The sequence below is a fragment of the Anas platyrhynchos genome, chromosome 1, assembly GCF_047663525.1.
Source record: "Anas platyrhynchos isolate ZD024472 breed Pekin duck chromosome 1, IASCAAS_PekinDuck_T2T, whole genome shotgun sequence".
NCBI classification, from domain to species: Eukaryota; Metazoa; Chordata; class Aves; order Anseriformes; family Anatidae; genus Anas; species Anas platyrhynchos.
Genome location: NC_092587.1, coordinates 54538719 through 54559154, shown reverse-complemented (window position 1 = coordinate 54559154; position 20436 = coordinate 54538719). Strand labels below are relative to the sequence as shown.

At 52.0% G+C, this 20436-nt stretch overlaps 1 protein-coding gene across 4 annotated transcripts; it reads right to left on the bottom strand.

Annotated features, from left to right (window-relative positions):
• Window positions 1–7753: 7753 nt before the first annotated feature.
• Window positions 7754–20285, bottom strand: MFNG (MFNG O-fucosylpeptide 3-beta-N-acetylglucosaminyltransferase). 4 transcript variants are annotated; one of them, XM_038171690.2, is made up of 8 exons: window positions 19367–20285; window positions 14967–15015; window positions 14248–14350; window positions 14000–14153; window positions 13360–13445; window positions 11867–12032; window positions 11347–11432; window positions 7754–10526 (listed from the first exon to the last, which is right to left on the bottom strand). In XM_038171690.2, the coding sequence occupies exons 1-8, from the start codon at window positions 19715–19717 to the stop codon at window positions 10457–10459; spliced, it is 1065 nt and encodes a 354-aa protein (XP_038027618.2). In that variant the 5' UTR covers window positions 19718–20285; the 3' UTR covers window positions 7754–10456. The 4 variants fall into 4 exon arrangements, with proteins under 4 accessions (XP_038027618.2, XP_038027623.2, XP_038027630.2 ...); XM_038171695.2 differs by having other exon boundaries at window positions 7754–10523; XM_038171702.2 differs by lacking the exon at window positions 11347–11432.
• Between the last annotated feature and the right edge of the window lie 151 nt (window positions 20286–20436).

The following is a 20436-nucleotide window of genomic DNA, read 5'->3' as shown; positions in this document are numbered from 1 at the left end:
GCTGCAACGTGCACGCCTTCATTCTTCACCCTGAATTCTCCTCCAGAGCTCCCCTGGAGATCTCCCCGTGTTTTGGCGACCCCAATCTGCCGCACAAAACGGGCAGGGGAGGCTGGGCTCGTCCCACAGGACGGCCACGCGCAGACCTGCCTGTGGGGTCCCAGGTTGTGCCAAAAAACCTCCTAGGACTACGCAGGCAGAGCAGGGGTCTGACGTGCCTGTGGGTCTGTGCTGATTTACACCAGCAGAAAACCTGGCACGCTCTCTCTCTGGTCTCCAGAGCTACAGAGGTGACCTTCTATTGCTATCAGCATAGAGGAGAAGGAGGGAGAGATTACAATCCGAGGAGTTCAGGGTCTTCTGTGGAGCTGGTCACTTTGTGCCTTGGTATCGAAGCCATTCAAGCAGGATAACACTGACCTGACAGACGAGACGGGAGCTAATTAGCAGTTCTCTCTCCAAATTCCTTCCCAGCTCCGGCGCTGCAGAAGTGCTGAGTCCCGGGTCTGGTTACCCCCTAGAGAGATGGTTAGCTGGGAACGGGTGGTGGAAACTGGGTTACCTGGGGAGGTGGCGTGGGTTTGAGGCCGGGGTGCCATGCTGAGGTTTTGGGGAACAAAAGAGGGAGAGGTGCAGTGGGGTCCCAGGTGCAGGGAGTGCCAGGGGGTCTGGAGGAGCTGAGGGGATCTCCAGGTGAGTCCTGGAGGAGGGTCCCCGAGAAGAAAATTATTCCCGTGTGTCACGGGTAGGCAGCTGAGCCTGGTGAGGCTACTTGTAAATATTACGAAATAGCAACAACAACAACAAAAACGCACACAAAACAAACAAAAAGAAAAGGGAAAAAAAAAAGTCACACACACGCACATAGGCAGGGGAAGGAATTTGTTTTTAAAAGAGCAAACAAAGGTGTTCTGCAGCCTCAGCAAGTGGAACCATGCTGTGAACTGCCCTGGAAGAAGACACTGAAATTGCTTAGGCATGCAGGCCAACAAAAAAAGCTTCCACATGGGCCTGGCACATGGTGTAGCCACCCTCACTGAGGCTGCTTCTGGTCCTGAAATTCAGCTGTCTGCCAGGAAAGGAGCTAGGAAATAGCGTTCTTCCCTGGCCTTGCTGAGTGTAATGCATGAAAGTAAACTATGATGGCATCAAAGGTGGAGCGAGAACTGGGCTTTCCATCCCCTCAGCTTTTCCCCAGACCCTGCTGAAACCACTGCCCTCTCTCCCCTTCCCCCAGCCATCTAAATATTGAACCCCCAACAGCATTGAGCCATCCTCTGCTCCTATTAACCCAAAATGTTGGAAGAATCACAGGCCAGAAAAGGCTTTGTCTGGTTAAAAACGAAATGTCACTTTACAGAGGACAACTCCAGCCTGACAGAAAGCCCCTTGCCCCTTCCAAACAATTTGTGAGCTCTTCTGGGTGATGTAGTGCAGCTTGGAGAGGGACCAAGGTGGAACACAACTGCTGTTCTTCCAGACCCTTCTACAAAATCCCAACTTGCTGTAGTCCTTTTACCCTGTCCAGTTTTAAAAGGCAACAAAACAAGTGAAAGATGATCAAAAACTCCTTCCTTTCTCCTCCCTACTGGAACCCAGATGCTTATGGTGCTGGCTTGGATCCCATCCTCCATGCTACCCTGGCTAAATCCCAAGCAAAGCAGTGTCAGACTGGGAGTTCCCTGAGATCCTGTAAATTAAAATGGCTTTCTGCAGTTGAAATTGATATCCCTTTATCCCAGACTGGATCACTTCCAAGTATCACAGAAGTCCTCGGCAGGTTTCTTCCCCTTTAGGTACCAGATCCTACCAAAAAACATCAATGCACGTTATTGGTGTCCTGCAGCAAAGTGTTGGGGACCTTCTCTGGGGAGATCTCAGGGACACACCAGCCTGCAGAGCTCCCAGGGAGAAGCCACCCGGACTGGACTCTTAGGACAAGAGCAGAGAGATGGAAATCTGCACTGGGTTAGTGGACTGCATCTGTCTGCAAGCTCCCTCTTCCCTCCAGGCCTTCTGCCCCGTTCCCATGTTGGTGGGCACAGACTGTGATGGAAACGAAGACCAGAGTTCTTCTGAGACATGGGAACTGCTTTTATGAGAGCCCTACGCCATCAGCCAGTGATTCCAGCTGCCCGTGTCTTTAATTCCTTCACTGTGATGGTTGTTTGCCTCCACCACCCTAAAAGTTCCTCCTTACATCAGCTGGAAGGCAAGGGGAAGGCTGTGAACCAGTTACGTGCCCTGCAGAGGATCCCAAGTTTTCCCTCAGCTGTAACGGGGCTCCCCAAAAATAAGCACCAAAAATACACGGGTATTTTGAGCTTAATCTCAACATGCAGAACTCCACGGCACAGCCAGCTCTCTGATACGCTCCCAGCGTTGTGGAAATGAGCACAGAGAAACCAACAGGAGAGGGAGTGGAAAAATAATCACAATAAAAAGAGAGGAAATCAGTTGAATACATACATTCGAGGGCAGCGGAGACATGAAGAGTACTGTGGAGATGCAGAGCAGGGAAAAAGAGAGCAGATGAAATGATATTCACTGAGAGCTGGCTATGGGAAAGGAAAGGGGAGGGAGAAATACAGAGGGAAGGGCACAGATGCAAGGAAAGAGAACACAGGGCAGAAAGAGAAGGGGGAAGTCAGAGAGGGAGAAGGGGAGGGATCTGGAGGGATTGCTTGATGTCAAATCTGATAGAAAAGAGGATTTATCTGCAAAAAATAACCCAGATCTAAGCTACAGTTTCAGAGCAGCTGCACACAGAGCTGTAGCGCTGTGCGCTCGTTCTGAAGTGAGGAGCAAAAAAAAAATAATAAACCAAGGGGGCTGGTGCAGGTTGAGAGCCAAGGCAGAGCCGTGCCACACCAGGAGGCTGCCCGCCAGCCTGGGCCAAAATCAGGAGAAGGAGAGGGAAGGGAAGGCAGGGGAAGGGAAGATGAGGTGAGGTAGGGGAAGACAAGGCAAGGCAGGACCAGGCGAGGTGGAGCAGACCCGACCCTGTCCATGGTGCTGAGCTGGGGGCTGGCTCCGTCCCAGGGGCCACGGAATCCCAGGGAATGAGCCGAGCAGAGGGGAAAGAAACATGTCATCAAGAAAAACATAAAAAGTATTTTTCCTCTTCCTCGCTCTGGCCAATAATTTTGGGTCTGGGCTCGTTAAGGGCAGGGCTGGGTGAGTGGGGGTGAAGCGTAAGGACCAGACATCCTACTGTGCTTTTGGTGAGGAGGTTTCTCTCCGTGGCCTTGAGGCTTACAAAGGGTTTAGCCTGAAAAGTGACTATGAAACCTCTTTATTCCAAAATCAACCCGGTAACAACCTGGTTTTCCAATGCGACACCAATAGTCTGTAGCAGAACAGTGTGGTTTTGGTTGGAAGAACATCCATCAGAAGGGTTTTAAGGTAGCTGGCCCTGCTGCAGCCCCTTGTGTCACCAGACTAATAACAACAAAACCATTTCTTTTCTCGTGGTTTTGGCTGGATAGAGTTAATTTTCTTCGTAGAGACCCGCACAACGCCGTGTTTTGGATTTTTAATGAAAACAGTGCTGATAACACACCAATATTTTTAGTTATTGCGGAGCAGTGATTGCACAGAGCCAAGAGCTCTGCTGCTGCTTCCACTGCCCTGCAAGTGAGGAGGCTGGGGGTGCACCAAGAGCTGGGAGGGGATAGGACCAGGAGAGCTGACCCAACCTGGCCAAAGGGTTATTCCGGACCGTATGGCATCGTGCTCAGCAATAAAAGCTGGGGCAAAGAAGGAGGAATGGGAGGGACGTTGGGAATGATGGTGTTTGTCTTCCCAAAAAAACATTACATGTGCTGAGTCCTGCTTTCCTGGAGGTGGCTGAGCACTGCCCAACACCTGCCTTGTAGTGGGAGGACGTGTTTCTTCCTGCCACAACTCTGTGACAGCAAGCACAGTGCCATAATCCCCCTTCTTCTGCACCGCGGAAGGCAAAATGCTGGGTCCAACTCCTGTCATCAAAGCAGACCAGGGAGCCTCTATCCCACATTTCATAGGGATGTGCAAGCCGTCCCCATTCGGGGGGATGCTTAAAGCAAGGGAAACGCACCAGGAGGAGTCAGATAATCCCAGCACGGTCCCAGGCCAGCCAGGATGAGCCATGAGCCTCGTGGCATCCCCCCCGGCTCAGGTCTGCTTGGCTGTGCAGTGCCCAGCAGCTGGCTGGCTGAGCAGCCGCCCCTCTCCTGCGGGCCAGCACCGCGTATCTAAGTCAGAACATTATTTTCCAGTTCTAGGAAATTGGATTAAGGGTCAGAGAATCCCGACTGTTATTTACCTTTGATTAAAACCAGCCCTCCTCCTCCCTCCTGGGCTGGAGAGGCCAGCATTGCTGTTATTTACTCTGCTGCCAAACCTGGAGTTCAATCCCTGCCCTGCGGCACTCAATAAAAGCCAAGGCGGAGGCAGGGGGGTGTGCGGCAGGCGGGCAGGGGGGGGCTGTGTGGGTGGAAGGGGAGCGATTATCCAGGCCACTAAGTTCAGGTTGTTTCTTTGGCAGGCAGGCTCTGCCTCAGCAGCACCCAGGGCCAGGGGTGCTGGCGGTGCCTGCCCTGCTTGCCCCCGTGCATCTCTCCTGGTCCTCTCCCCTCGCCGCCCTCCTGCTCTTGCACAGCTCCTCGTTTTCCTTTACCTCCTTCTCTCCCTCATCCTCCACCTTCATTTTCATCTTCCCGCTCCCCAGAGCTCTTCCTCACCTCCCTGCCTCCCTTTTCCTCTCCCCCTTCCCACCCTCTCCCCCCCACCTCCACTTTTCATTCCCCTCCTTTCCCTTTCCCCCCCCCCACCCTCCGAGCCCGCTATTCCAGGACAATAGAGCAGATGGCAGGCTGTTTGTTTTAGATGTCCCTTTGGAAAAGCAGCTCAGCTGTTGAATCTGCCACTTTTTCTAAAAACAGATACCGGCCAACATTAGCTGGATGCTGGGAAAAAAAGAAAAAAAAAAGAAAAGAAAAAAAGGAGGGGGCCCTGCTCCCCCTACCAACCGCTCCGAGACCTTGTCTGCCTGCACCCCACTGCAGGTCTTTGGGATGCTGGTCTCTGAGAGCTCAAGGAGGAGTTTTCTCTGCCCAGCATACAAAGAAAAAACACCACAAATGGAGAGAGTTTGGCCAGCCTCCGCAATCAGCCTCGCTGCAGCCAAAGCTCATTGCAATGTGGGAGAGGTGGGGTGATGACTAAGGGCCAGGGTCTTTTTTTTTTCCTTTTTCTTTCCAGTTTTCCCCATTTTTCATTGAACCCCTAGTTCTCAAGTGCCCAATCTTCAGGCCAGCATTCAACACTTGCCATGGAGAGGGCATAGATTTCCTCCCCGTGTGCTTATCTTCAGCTCCTTCATGGCATTTTTGGATGGAGAGGGACCTTTGTCCTCGATCCCTGCTCCTCCCTATCCCAAACACCATCTCGTCACCCCTGCTCTGCTGTGGCAATACTGTCCCATCGGTCCCCTAAGCCTTCCCCACCACATCTCTGCTTCTACAGGCTTAGGGCAGCCCTGTTTCTCTCTCTGTCCATCACCAAGAACAAGCTGGCCTTGGCTCGTGACCAGGGCTGTTGGATTCTCTGCAAAACAACAGAGATTTTGTGGCATTTTCTCCACGGGATGCACTGCAGCCAAAGGCACCAGCTGCAGGTTCTCCCTTTGCCCCTCTCCTGGGGGTGGCATGGGGAAAGCAAGGTTTCAGCATAACAGCATCCTCTCCCCATCCAATTTCCCTCTGCAGTTCCACTTCTTTTTCTTGTGTTGGAGAAAATCAACACCGTCTTCTCTTCAAGCAGCGGCGGAAGGGTCAGGGCCATCAGATCCACACACAAAGCGCTCTTTTTAATTTGTTCTCCAAGTTCACTGTGAATCAGATGCAGCTACCAGCAAAAAACCAAGGGAGGCTTGACCGAGGAGCAGTCAGACACAACATCTGAAGAGGCTCCTTAGCCTTGCAAAATCCTGGAAGGCAATTTGAACACGAGAGATAGGCAAGCAGCCCGTTCTCGGGGTCTGTAATTAATCACACGCAGTTCAAACCGGGAGACAGATGAGTTCCCGGCTTTCTTGGAGTCCAAGCTGGATCAAAGAAGAGCGACAAAAAGCCCAGGCTGTCAAGGAACAGCCTCCAGGAGGCAACGCCAGCTGAGCCACAGCGGCTCGGCCCTCCTAGTGCAAGCAGCACCCTAGGAAACAGAGATTGTCCCCACCGGGCTCCCTCCTGGAAACTTCAATCTCTGACTCACAGGTATTTTGGGGCAGAGGGATTTTACCAGCTCAGACAGAGCCTACCTCTCCTCACCGCGAGTCTCGGTGCCTCTAAGCAATGCAAAGCAGTGACTGACACCTCGCCCTGCAGCAGCGAGTCCTGGGGTTGAGTTGCACGTGGAGCCCACTGTTCACGGAGGACAATAAAGGAAAGAGTGAGCCATAGAGCACAGACATGGGAGTTTTGTCACTATGGATACAGAAACGGGAGATCAAAGCATTTTTTTTCAGGTTCAGCTGAGAAACGGGACCCAATCGCCTCGCTGTAAACACGAAATTAGGGCCCGGGAGTCAAAAACAGGTGTGCAGAGCCCTGGTGGCCAGCGGTGCAAAAGGACAAGGCAGCCGTCTTGTGGGGTTGTTCGGGGAAAACAAAAGACATAAATGAGTGAAAAATGCTGTTGATCCCACCCCGGGACTGCCTGAAGAGCCTTCATTGTAAGTACGGGCACAGGGAGACTCAAAATTAAAAGGCCAAATCCTCTGCAAGGAATTGAGTATAAATGGCAGATGAAAGCATGTCAGCTTCTCATAAATAAACAAAGAAAAAGAAGAAAGAGAAGAGGTTTGGGGCCAACCAAACCAACTGTGGGGCCAGGTCTCCCTTTTCCCACTCTTGCTGGGCAGCCCCCAGATCACCACTTTCAACGCACAGCTTCCATTCCCATGTCCACCTCCAAGGCTCCTCTTGGTGGCTCCATCCCTTCCAGTCTTTCCCCATGCCCATTTCTCACCTTTTGGCTTTTGTTCAACAAACCGTTAGTCTTTTGGAGGCTGAATCTTCAGCAAAAGAGGCCTGGGGAGAGAGCTGCGGCTGCAGCCTGGGTACAAGCCTGGTACATCTCGGAGAGGCACAGAAATGTGTTTTCCTTCGGCAGCAGAGCTGTTAAGAGGAGTTGGCACCAGCGAGAGAAGCATTGTCTAGCATTGCTATTCTTCTCCCTCTCCCCTTCAAGCCTTTAACAACAACGGCAGTTTCCCACCTATTTCAACTAACTTCTCTTTTTCCCCTGAAGAAAGGAGAGTCATTAGCATTTTTTACACTGTCAAATAGGGGTTCCCTTATAAAAATTATTCACAGCTAAGGGGAAAGCATTAAAAAAAAAGGGCATTGTTAACATGAAAGCCTCACTTAATACTTTACATTTCAAATACTGTAACTAGCTTTTTTTTTTCCCCTCCTTCCCCTTTCTCTGAATCTTCCGTACACAGCTTAAACATCATTAATAGCATTCGTTGCTATGGTGTTGGGCAGGCTGAGGTCTCTCTACTTGAAATCCTGAACTACACTTAATGCTGTACAACAGCTGGGTCAAGCCAACACCTTTGACTTTGACCCCTTTTTTTTTTTCCCCAGTAAAATCAAAAGACCACTTCTCCATCCCTGTTAGTTCTTGGGATATATATATATTTTGTACTGCAACGAGAAATGGGAATGTGAGAGAGGGAAAGAAAAAAAAAAAAGGAAAGACAAAAAGAAAAACACAACATTTTAATTGGCTCAATGGAGCCTTTCCAAAAACTTTGACTGTTACATCAGAAAATCATGAAGGAGAATAAAAAAAGACCGTCCCCTGAAAAGTTTCACAGAAGATTGTTTCTCATTTTCCCAAGCAGCTAAACATTTTAATAAACTAGGAAAATGAGACTGTAAAACCACAACATCTGACAGCAAGCCCCAGGGGCAGGAACCATTCCTGAAACTAATTTTAACTCAGGTTTTAACGTTGATCAGATTTCAAGAGGAGAATGTCCCCTTAAGCTGTCTCTCTGTTCTTAGAGAAACCCTGGGTGGGTTGTGCTTTTTTTTTCGCCAACTCTGAGAAACAATTTTCTTTGCAGCACGTTGTCGTCACAGGCATAGCAGGACTTTTCTGTCAGTTGTTTCCCTACAGCCCAAGAGATGTCCTGCCCCAGACAGATTCTCGTCTCTTCTCGGTTTCGTTCTGAGACCTTTCCCGCAGAAGTGGCATGGCTCCAGCAGCAAAGCCTGGTCTTAAACCCATCCCCATGTGGCTGCTCAAGGACCCGACCCGTTTAACATCTGATCTTCAGCCGTGCAGAAGGCACCAGGCCAATTCAGACCAGCTGAGGCCAGGATCAAATGCAAGCTTCCAGTTTCTTCCCAGGGAAGCGAGTGTGCTGGACCAGCTTCTTCTTCCCCAGGCACCCGAATCTCATTGTGTTTTAACCACCATCAGGGCATCTACAGATAGGGCTGGCATTTTAACGCCACAACTCAATTAACAACACAGTTGTGAACTTGAATGGGCAAAAAACAAAACATCCAAGTAGTGTAGGTTTCTCTTGAAGACTCCCATTTCTTCTCATGGAAACATTTTTTGTCTTCTGGATAAGCTCAAACAAAATCATTCGCCCTTTGGGCGGGACTTCTTTGTGCTGCAGCTTCCTTCTAAAACCCGGCTTGTCTCTATTTTGAGCTCCATTTCACGTAGCTGTGTGAGCCCAGTGCTTTGCAGTTTTCCAGGAATGGTCAATGGCATCAAGTAGCCCCTGCCCCTGCTCAGCATGATTCTCCAGTTCAAAGGCACGTTGTGCAGGAGCAGAAAGCAGAGCTCTCTGCTGCTTCACAAGCTGCCTAATGCCCGCAAGAATGACCAGGCTGGAAAACAGCTCCGCAAACGCCTGCTTTCTTCTTCGCCAGTAATTAAAGTGCTCATTTATTTCTAGGTCCCTCCTTGCTGAGGTAGAAGGTATTTCTGATGCCTTACCTTTAAGCTTTGTGCGTGCTGTGTAGGGGATGCTGTTGTTTGGGGGGTGAGGGTGGGATGGGGTGACAGGGTGACCCGTTTTTTGCATGGTAGAGGCACAGCCAGAGTCCCCCTTGGCTCCTCCAGCCCACCAGCAGGCTTAGTCAGATCAGCAGCATCAAAGCCGAGCAGCTCTTTGGAGAAAGGGCATTTGTTCTTTCATCCAGAGATTACAGGAATCTCTCACAGATCCCAGCAGCCTGTTTTGAAACACTCTTTAAAGAGAAATACCTGTTTGTGGTGCCACCTGCCATCTAAAGCAGTCTCTTCGCCCTCCAGCTTTCCTCGCAACGCTCTCCCCCAGACATTTATCCGTGTGTCCAAGGACAAAATGGTGCCAAAGTTCATTCCCCATCGAGCAGAATTGCCCAGCTTTTGTGGCAGAGATGAGGGCTCCCCGTAAATGTGCCAGAGAGCTTGTAACCTATTTGGGCCGGCTCCTTCTCCCTGTTGCGCTCAGCAGGGACAGCAGGAAGGCAGAAAGCAGCTCTTAGCATCTGGAGGAAAGAAATGCAGAGATAAAAAGCTCTTTGCCCTGCTGTTTCCATTCCTTCATGACTTAATTTTTTTTCGGTCGGGGCACAGAGAAGATTATAAAGCTGTAACCTCTAATCCGCTCCTGAGCACTCCTTCTCCATCTCTTCCTTTCTCCTCTCTTTCAGCCAGTTCTAATCCTCTGTGTCTCCTCTCTCACAGGTAGGAATTGGAGTCTAATCTCAGACGACAGGTTGGTAATTAGAGCAAAAGATTATCCTGACCCCATATCAGGAAGGTAAAAAGAGAGGAATAATGCAGGGCCATCCAAGATCAAGCCTTCAATGTTCAGTAGAGGAACCATCCTCATTTCTGCCTGTCCTACTGTCTTCCCCATTCTGCATCCTCTCCCTTGTCCTAGCCAAGGGGGATTCCTGATTTCTTGTATTTCCTGCCCATCTCCCCTCAGCCAGACAGGAACTGTGTTTTTCCAGCACTCATTCAGCACAGAAATGGTCACATTTTCCATTTCTGAAGGGAGGGCAGAGTCAGAGTTTAACTAGGCAGAGACTCGGCCAAGGGGCTGTGGCTGGGAAAAGTGGGAAATGGGGAAAGCACAAGCAGGTACAGAGGAAGGAAGCCTGCTCAGAGAGGCTGGAGCCAACGTATGCTGTCAGCGAACCCCAGCCTGGCACTGGGTACCCTGACCCAGGGCTTTTATAGTCCAGCAAGATGAATCCACAGCAGCCGTGCCCATCTCCACCCAGTCCTTGTTCTGCTTTGGCACTGATCTCTCTTGTCCCGTATCACCGGTACTCAGCAAGGACCCAAGACTGCCACAGCAAAGGAGAAGTTGGGAGCGCTGAGCTTCTTCCATGTCTCACCCCCTACAAGCACAAGGTCGGCAGGACCCACTGTAGCTGGGGCTTGGGCATCACCAGCCAGCAGCCTGCAGGCACCAGGAGGTGTCGGGGTAGAGGTGGCAGTGGAGCGATCGAAACCTGCTGGGGAAAGAGTGAAGGAGGATCAGGAGGCAGTTTTTACTGCAGGGCAAAGCTAGAGAATGGAAGACTTCTCCCTCGTGCCACATCCCACCCACACCAGATTCTGTCCCTGCATTACAGTGCCCCAGGACTGGCTGTTCATCTCACAATGTCTCGTCTTGGCACAGCAGGGCAGCCAAACCTTCCTCCAACACCTCAATCCTGCCCTGGACCTTGTAGCCTAAGCCCATGGATCACCAGCCCCCACTGCATGGTTTTCTGGATGCTCTTTTCATTGCCTGGTGGCTTCCTACCCCTGCTATCTCCAGCCACAAACTTCTTACCCATGCTCTGCAAATAGCAGCTTCAGGTTTATTCACTCAAACCAGAGAAAGTAAATCAAAGAGCGCTTTTGTTTGCGGTCATCCTGAAGTAAACCTTTTTCTTTTCTCCCTTCAATTTCCTCAGCAAAGCAAAGTAAAATAAAGCACAATTTCCTCTCCTGAGTTTAGAGGAACATTTCAGTTCCTGTCCCAGAGGTAAAAGGTTAGCTTGTTCATTCTCAGTGTGAAATAAATGGTAAAACTTTTGGCTCGGTAACTGTCCAAATAAAATGTTATGACGCTTCTTTTCTTTCCATTCACCCGATAGGGTTTTCAAAGTTTGTAAGTGTTCACAAACATCTTAATGCTGGTGTGCTCCTCACCCGATAAGCCATGTGACTGCAAGTTTTCTGCCCCTCACTCTAGACCTCCTGCACCCCATTTAGCTGCCTCCCCTTCCCAGCCTATTGTCCGACATCTCAAACCACGGAGTGGCCCAGATCACTCATGTCCCGTACCTTGAGGGATCTTCCTGCAGTGAGAAGGGACCACTGAGCTCGATAACGTTGAGCTTGTTCTCAAAGACACCATAGCTGAGTGTGACCTGCAAAGAGGGGTGGGGAGAAAGGAGCAGGGAGGGTGAGGAGGTGAGCTCAGGAGCAAGGAACTTGCTTTGGGTAACAAAAGCTCGTGTTCTTTTTCCTTCTCTGCTGGCTTGGCCTCTGCCTTCCACCTCTCCTCTCCTCCTGCCCATAATGGTCCATCACTTGAGTCCTTGGCCCTCTCCAAGCCCCCTACACCCCTTGTTATCTCCCCATGCAAGGAGGATGTGGTGCAAAGCCCCTTTCCCCCCAAATCAGCATTTCTCCACGTCCTTTTGCCATGTTCCCCCAGTCCTCCCATCACTCCCTGTACCCGTGTTCCCCACCACTGACCCCGGGCCACTGTGACTGTCACCTGTGCTGCAGGCAACCTCTGCTCCTCACTGCCTCTCCCCTTCCTCGCACACCTCTCTCTCGTTCCGTTTTCCCTGCTCACCTGCTGCGTGAGGCGGGAGGTGGGGATGAGCTGCAGGTTCTCCAGGTGGGAGTGGAAGAGCGCGTTGGGCAGCAGCTGCCCACCAACTTTGCACTCGATGATGTACCCCATGGTGCAGTCATCCGGCAGGCGGATGAGCTCTGAAGTTTTCAGGAAGTTCCTGCCGCTGGAAGAGAGCAGAGCTGGGTGGGTTAGGAGAAGAAGGTGGGGAGATACAGGCAACCACTTCACAGAAAACCGGAATAAACCTCGGAACAAGGCAAGAAATCCCCCAGTCCCACCTGTAGACGTAGGAGTGTGTTTGCTCTTCAACCACACCCAGCCATGCAGTCCCACCAAGTATTTGATGCTGTCCCTGATATATATCCTCAGCGAGGTGATTCAGAGAGCTGGCAGAGGCTGTGCCGAGTTAGTTCTCCAGCTGTTTGGTGAGCTGCACTGAGTCATTCAGGGGTCAGACAAGCCAGCACAAGAGAAATGGCAGGACTGCATGGCCAGGACTAGGAGGAAGAGGGAACGGGACAATCTTTCAGCTGAAATGAGCCGCTCGTTGGCTTCACCCTATTGCAGCACCACAGACTTGCTTTGATGACAGGGTAAACCTAGCTTCAGGGCTCTTGTAACTGGAAGCAGCCACATGACACAAAGCGCCGTCTACCCTAACACACCCCTCAGCTAGTTCAAATGGGTTTAAAGCCTCTTAACACAGTAGTGGCAGACTTGATGACAGATTAGGTGTTTTCTGTCCATGCCACTTTAATTTTACCCTGGATCACAGACCATTTTCCTGTCTGGGTCTAGCACAGCACATGTATCATGGCCTTCAGCTAAACCAGCAAAAACAGGACCACCTGGTGTACATCAGGTCTGTCTTTCTGGCTATGCAAAGATCTGGTTAAGGCTGGCACAGATGTTTCCTGTTGATACATGCACATACAGCCTGTTACACAACCTAGGGCATCCTGGAAAACATCTTCTTGTAGGCTGGGCTAACACAAGACCCCAGGACCTGTTCTCTGTGCATCAAGATGAGGAAATGACAGTGGCCACTGTAAGAGGGTTTGGGGTGGGGAAACGGAAAATTAGTTCAGGAGGGAGGCAGAGGAGATTGGAAAGAGGAAGAGCGAGGGGAGATACACAGACAGGGAAAGCACTTAGGAAAAGAATCAGAAGAAGCTGAAATAAAAGGGAAGGAGGGTGGGGGAATAACCAAGAGCTGAAAGGAGTTGGGGAGGAGGGAGTGCGTCATCCTATGATCACGTCTGCTGACGTGCCTGCTGTTGTCTCTTTTTAATCAGGTGGGAGACCCACCCACTACATCCTTCCTCCAGTCCCACATGCTTACAGATTTGAAGCGTGTGGCACTCTGCACCCTTGCAAACATCCTTGCAAGCATCACAGACACAAATCCAGATTTGATGCTGCCAGGAATCGCTGTGTGTCTGTGTTCCTAATCCCCAAAGGCTCATATACCCACCAGCTGCACGGCTCACCTGGCCCAAGGCACCATCTTGCTTGCCAGCTTGCGGCTGATGCAGAACCCGGCCCCTCCTGTGGCAAACCAGAAGTGCACGGATTTCTGGAGAGAAACAGCAGAACAAATCAATGGCAGAGGCTCAGAGGAACATCATGCTCCTGGAGATGGGAATGCTGGAAACCCAGCTTTGACACAGAGATAAACAGAGCCTTATTGTCACCCCAAAACTGCTGCCCAGAGGGACTTGTTAGTAGTACAACACCAATTTTGATCTCACATGGCTGGGAAGCCAGGATGAGCAAGGCTGCTCACATGGCACTCTGAGCTCAAAGAGAAAAATGAGCAAGCAGAGGCGGAGAGACCACTGGCCAAATCACATCGTGCATGCTAAGGAAGGCTAGCTGGAAATCCAGGCTGAGTTCTGCCAGCCTGCAGGGCTGATCCATCCCAAGGCAGGCTGATCTCCTTGCAGATGGGTACCCAACGGAGCAGCAGCACCATGAGACATCACTTTCCCTTCCTCTAGGTAGACTGGAGTGAGTCAATGCACGTTACTGCGTTCAGACAGGACCAGCGTGTTCTCAGCTGATGTCTCTTGCTCCTGGGACCTTTCATCAGGGTACAGCTGATGAGCCACAGTATTAAATAAAACATACCGTCTGGTTGTTGGTCAGCGTTTCGGAGGCCCGGATGGGTCGGTTCAGGCTGGGTTTCCCCAGGTAGACATCCCGCGTCGGGGAGTAGGAGGACAGCAGCTGCAGGAGGGCCTGAGGGTTCAGATAGTTGTCGTCATCCAAATGGCAGAACCAGCTGGAGGGAGACGGGAGCGAAGACACAAGAGGATGGCAGTAAGGAGGTGCAGGCAGCCCCGTGGGGTTTCCCTCAGGCAGCAGCCCCAGCTCACCTCCGGCCGCTGGCCAGGAACGCGTCGAACTCTGCGGCCATCTTGCAGGAGAGGGCCGGGTGGCTGTGCTCAGTGGAGCAGTTGGTGAACACCACATGGTCACCTGCGGGGAAAAAAAAAGGCTGGGGCTCAGGGCTGGCCCACATGGCCACGGAGAGGACCTCTGGGCAGGAGGGAAGAGGTTTGCTCATGCCCAGCTTCCTCTCACCCCCCCAATCCAAGCCTGCCATGGTGTGGGCATCTCCCACCTGCTCGCCTCTTCCCCCATCAACCCCAAGTTCACTCCACACAACCCTTCTCTGAGCTCTAACCCAAACCATTTTGTGATTCTTATAGCTAGACTCCACCCCACAAATGGTACAGTAAGGACAAGAGCTTAGTCATCAGCTCAGCACTCTACTTTCCCCTTGCCACCACTGCACCTCACAGAGAGCAGCTCCCTTATCACCACCTCACTGTGGCCCACAGCCACAGAAGTCCCATCCTTCCCCCGACCTAGGAAAAGAAGCCAGGAGAAAGCAAAGCATCTTGCCCAAGGCTAGGTCCCCTGCTAGCTGTACTTCCACCCTGCCCATGACCAGACAAGGTACAGGGTAAGGTTTTCTCCCTGGGTGCTTGTCCTGCATGCCTAGAGCCAGCCGTCTTGCCAGCCAAAGGCCATGCAAGCTTAGAAACTGAAGGCAAGAAGAGTGAGGTGGTGATGTGGGAAAGGTGGTTACCCATTCTCCTCTTCAGGGCATCATCTTCTTCATCGGTGAAGACGTACGTCTGGGGAGATGAGAAAAGGAGGTTAGTGCCAGGCCTGGAGCTGGTGCTGCTCCTGGCCACCCACCCCAAGGCAGGCCTCGCTGCCATGTTCCCATGCCAGGCACCAGGCAGCAGAGGAACAGAGGGACAGGAGCTGCCCCACTGCTCCCCCTTCCCAATTAAAGCTCTCCAAACCCTCACAGGAGGTGCACACAGACCCCAACACTGCCCGTCGTGCCCTGCTGTTGCTTCATGCTGCTTCCTCCCCATGCACAGGATGGGCTTTGCAGGGGCTGCTCACTGCCCTGAGCAGGATCAGTGCTTCCTTTGCCACCCAACATCCCCCCGCCAGCACCATCCCTGCTCGTGTTGCTTTATTTTTCCCCCTGAAGCCTTGGGAAGAGGGACGAGAGGACCTGCGACACCAAGCAAGGGGTTGAGGGAGGCCTGGCTTTGGTGTCAGTTGCAGAAAAAATGCATGCATTGTGGTTGAACGATGCTCGAGTTGAAAGGAGAACATCTGTTTGTGTGATAAGTGTGCACAGCCCCCTGCTGCTTGCCTGCCTCCTCCTCCTCTTCCTCCACCCCCAGGCTCTCTAATCCCCCTCTCTGCCATTATGTGGCGTGTCTCCCCCTCCTCAGGGCCAGCCAGGGATCAGGGCTCGGGGAGAAAAGCTTTCCTCAGGCAGAAAATGAGCTTTCATGAAATCAAAAAGGAGGCACAAGCCTTAAACAGTCTCTCCACCAGCTGCCTGCAGGCTGGTTAAACAGCACCTGGGCAGGGACAAAAGGCACAAGGCAGATGGACACCAGCTCGTAGGAGCTGTCATTGCTCTGATGAGCTGAGTTTCTTTCCCTCTACACCTCCCTGCATCCCATGCCCCCACCAGCGAAGTGTGGGAAGAGAAATGATCGAAACATGCAAGGAAGGCAGTGAAGGACCCTCAGAGATCACCCAGCCGAGCAGAGATGGCAGGATGGGCTCACAGTCTCAAATGTCTGAGCTGCAGTGACTCGGTGAATTCCCCTCCCACAGCTGACTGCAATAACTGACCGTGCACACAGTCCTACCTGACCCCAGTGATAGACCCGCTTGGTTTAAGAAATTTCCAAGGTAATCAGAGGACAGGAAGCAATTAGCAAAGTCTCAGTGAAGGAGTTGCACTAGGTCAGGCAACTGTACCCTAAGGTTCAGGCACAGCAGGCATTCACAGTGACACGGGATTTCCCTTACCAGCACATTTAAAGGCAGAAATTTCCACCGTGACAAATAATTCATCTTAAGAAAACAGTTCCGAAACCCTTGAAACTTCCTGATGTTTTCAAAAAACAGAAATATTGTTGCTAGAAATGACTTGCTTACAGGTATAAAACCATCCAGAAATCATGTGCCTAACCAACGTCATGTCTGACTGACTTAAAATGGGGATCTGACCCTTCTTCTAGGTTTTCTATTTGTGAAAACACCCCAAGGCTCCCACTTTCCTCTTGATGTGAGGTAGAGAATGCTGTTTTAGAGACACTTGACATGCTCCTGCAGGAACCCAAGGCTGAAGGAGCATCATCACCATGGGAAATGTCAAACCCTCCAACAGAACTGGAAGAAAGGGGCTACAAGTGTGGATGCTGGGCTGGAGAGAAGCAGCCCCTCTACCATATCCACCCTCCTGTGCTCCACCAGACCATCTATGGGGCCGTGCAGGAGCAGAGAAGATGGCTGGGTGGGAAAGGGTGTCTGATGGACAGAGGTGTTAGCAGTGATAAGGAGCTGCTGGTGCCAAGGGGTTTGGACCGGCAGCTCTCCATGAACATAGGTGCCCACGTCATGGATAAACACTAGATTTTGAGGTTTCCTCAGCCCAAAATTTAGAAACAAACAAATAAAAACTAGAAAAAGGGAATAGACATGTGGAACCTGACAGTCCAGGGTCACATTAATCTCCCAGATTATCCCTTTTCCAGGAAGAAACGGCCTCCAAAATGCAAATGTGTGAACAAGGTTAATGGTGTGTCTGGGCAGAGGAGAGATTCAAAATCTACACTGCGTTCACAACACTGAAAGTGTGAAAAACTTTTGAGGATGGGTCATTCAAAGTTTTCATTTCCATCAGCTGGATGTTTGGCTTGCTGTAAGGAGGGGAGGTTGCTAGAATTCGTTTGTGTTACTGAACGAAATGCCATTTCAGACCAGAAACCGAGACTTATTTTCATCCAAACCACAAGGGCTAAGAGTTCCAGCCACTTCAAGATGCTGTCCAGCCCTAACAGCCATCAAAACTGACACTTCTGCTTAGATGAAGCCTTTTCTCAGTAATGGGCTTGAAATGATTTCTACAGCAAGTTCCAGCGAAAAGTTTGCACTGGATTAGTTCTCAAGAGAGAGATCACGATCTGGCTCCTGGAAGAGCACCCACCCTGTACTTCCCTTTCCCCACCTCCCACCAGCTGAACATCTTCTGCTTAAGCAGTGCAATTTCAAGGGAAATCCTCTCTCTCTCATTATACCCCAACAGAGTCCAACACAGAAGACTTTTAATTTGGCTCCTATGCAATCTCTCCTAATCATAAAAGGCCACAGCTGGTCCTGCCTCCTGACGCAGTCACCTAAGCCTGGCCTTTGAGGGTTACTTCCTTCAGGAGGACACCGTGCAGGTAACCAGCTCTGAAGCCAGGCTTGGCATCAGGAGCACAGCCAGCTGCCAAAATTTCCCCACTGGCTACCTGTGGAGAGGGATGCGCTGAATCAGTCTCCAGCGATGAGTTAGAGCCAGCGAGAGAGCAAGGTGGCAGGTCAGCCCTAGAAGACAGTTCCTGAACATCGGTGCTTCCAAGACCTGGGTTTTAAAGCCTATAAAAATTCATTAGTAGGAGCTCTAGCAACCTGTCCATGGCCACATGGCAATTAAATAACCTGTGCAAACTGAGAGCTCTCTCTCTCTCTTTTTTTTTTTCCTGCTGAGCAAGGGTTTCTATGTTGTCAATTTTTCAGAACTAACCCTTTCCCCTACCTCCAAGTACAACCCAATAGTTTTTTATTTGTTTGTTTGCTTGCTTGCTTTTTAAATAAAGGAAAAAAAAAAAACTTTTAGCTTTCATGTATCTCTCTTTGCCTCTCTCCTCCTCTCCTGCCCGTACGCCCATTTAGTAAAAAAAACAGAAGAAACAAATGGAAAATTTGGGGTGAGGCGGGTAGGGGAAGCAGACAGGAGGGAAGGAAAGCCCTGAGCTTCCAACAGCATCTGATAGCAATGGAAAAGCACTTTAAAAATGACTGACCCTCCCATTCAACGCCTCACTTCCCATTCTCCTGCTCAGCTCTTGGAGCATTTCCTACTGGGCTGGCAGCAGCACAGAAAATTCACCACCTCACCCCAGGCTGGGACTTCATTTGTCTGTCAAAAAGAGACGGCCAGGTGAACATGGGGGAGCTGCTGTCTGATTCCTGCCATCTGCAGGATGGCCAGACGTCTGTCTGTCGATCACACGAGGAGGGCAAGGCCAGGGGCTCCTTGCAAACCTGCTCCAAAAGCCCTTTTGGTGGTGTTTGATGCCGGTGTGGGCACACGGTGTGGTTTGGCTTCTCCAAAGAGCTGTTGGGGCTGAGGAACGGGTGGGTGGGGAGGAGAAGTGCTTCTGGAGGAGGAAGCAGGGTATCTCAGATGCTAAGATGGACGCGCAGACAGGAGAGGAAGTGTGCCCGAAATAGGACACAGCTTCCTGTGACAACCGCAGCAGACCAGACGGTTGCAGCACCAGAAAGTGGAAAACCACCCTTACCCAGAAAACCCTGCCGTGCTTCGAGCACTCTCCTACCCGAAAACCTCCACCCCCGTCTGCCTTCTTTGCTGAGGCCTGAATTCACCTCGTTAAACCAGGGGGAGCCTCAGCGCCAAGCCTCGCAAACCCATGGCACGAGGAGGCAGAAGGCCACCATTTCGGACGGCTCCTGGAAGACCTGCGCTCCCCCTCTGGTGCGGCTGGGGCCGTCTGCGGTGTCAGTGGTTAAAGAAAATGAAAGCAAATCCCCGACACCTCAAGCCAAAAGAGTCAGGATTAGGTTAGGGGATGGCGATGCTTGCTGAGAGAGCCCACACAGGCCCTTCAACCTCTCTGACCACCACAATCTGGCCCCCAGTGGAAGCTCTTCAGCTTCTCTGGCCACCCTCCCCATCAACCAGGTACCAAAGCAACATTTTGCAGGGTAGCACCCACCATTCGGTATGAACAGAGGGGAGAGTTAGGGAAAACGAGGCAAAGGGTGGGACCGCAGTGCCCGATTTCCCCTTCCATTGGCTTTGTCCCTCCCCACGGACACCCCGTCCCCAATCCCACCGCCACGCACCCCCTCTGCAGCCCAAATCCACACGCTCACCTGCTCTCTTGCCCGGGTTATCCACGTGTCCAGGAGCAGCTCCATCCTGCTCTGGTGAAATCTCTTGGTGGTCTTCACTGCTATGAAGACGTCTCCAAGGGTCAGGCTTCCTTGGGTCCTGTATTCCTCCGGAGGCTGGATCTGCAGGTTCTGCCCCCTGCCTCCACCTCTCACGGCATCTTCTGAATTTTTTTGTGTCCATCGCTCCGGGTTCTCCAGCATCCCGTCTCTGAGCCGCGGGGATGTTTCCCCAGATGTTTCCTCAGCCCCACGGTGCCGTACGGAGAGGAGGGCCACGCTGACCAGGAAAACTGCTGCTCCAGACAGACCACGGAGGAGCCGGCGGCCCATGGCTGACGTACCTCCACCAGAACCTGCCCACGCTTCTCTGAGCCTTCTGCAGGGCAGGACGAGCCGAGAGCGAGGAACAAACAGGCTGAGGCCGAGGACTGGGGTGGGTGAAGATCCGAAATCCAAAGCGACAGCAGTCCCTGAGGAGAGAGATGAAGCGAGGGGAATTTCCACAGACCGAGGGGGGCTTGATCACCCCGCAAGGCAGGGACGTGTGGCAGGAAAACACTCCGGGGCGACTGGCGGGTGGCTGGTACAGCTCGCCAGGAGGAAAGCGAGCATCCCTGCTCCTGGTGGAGAAGACGAGGGTCCTGGGCTGGGGGTGGAGAGGGTGCCAGAGGAGATCAGAGCCATCGAGGGGGAGCCCGGACCGAAGACATCAGTTCCCCAGAAGACCCCAGCCTGCGCACCCAAGCCAGGGGCTCTGTGGTGGATGCATGGAGCCGGAGCAGGGCTGTGGGAAGGGGCTGGGTGCCATGCGAGCAGCTGGTCTGTCTGTCCGTCCACCTGCTCCCTCAGTGCAGCTCAGTCTTGCTCCCTGTCAGCCCCGGTCCCGCCTCCGGGCATGGGGCGGAGCGCCAGCCCCGGGGGAGGAAGAGGATGGAGGGTGGAGGATGAAGGGGGGCAGCCCCCAGCCTGATAGCGGGGTTTGCTTCGCCTCACCCGCTGTGCCAAGACCCCAGGCTGGGCCCTCTCGCAGGTGGCGAGCAGCTGATGTG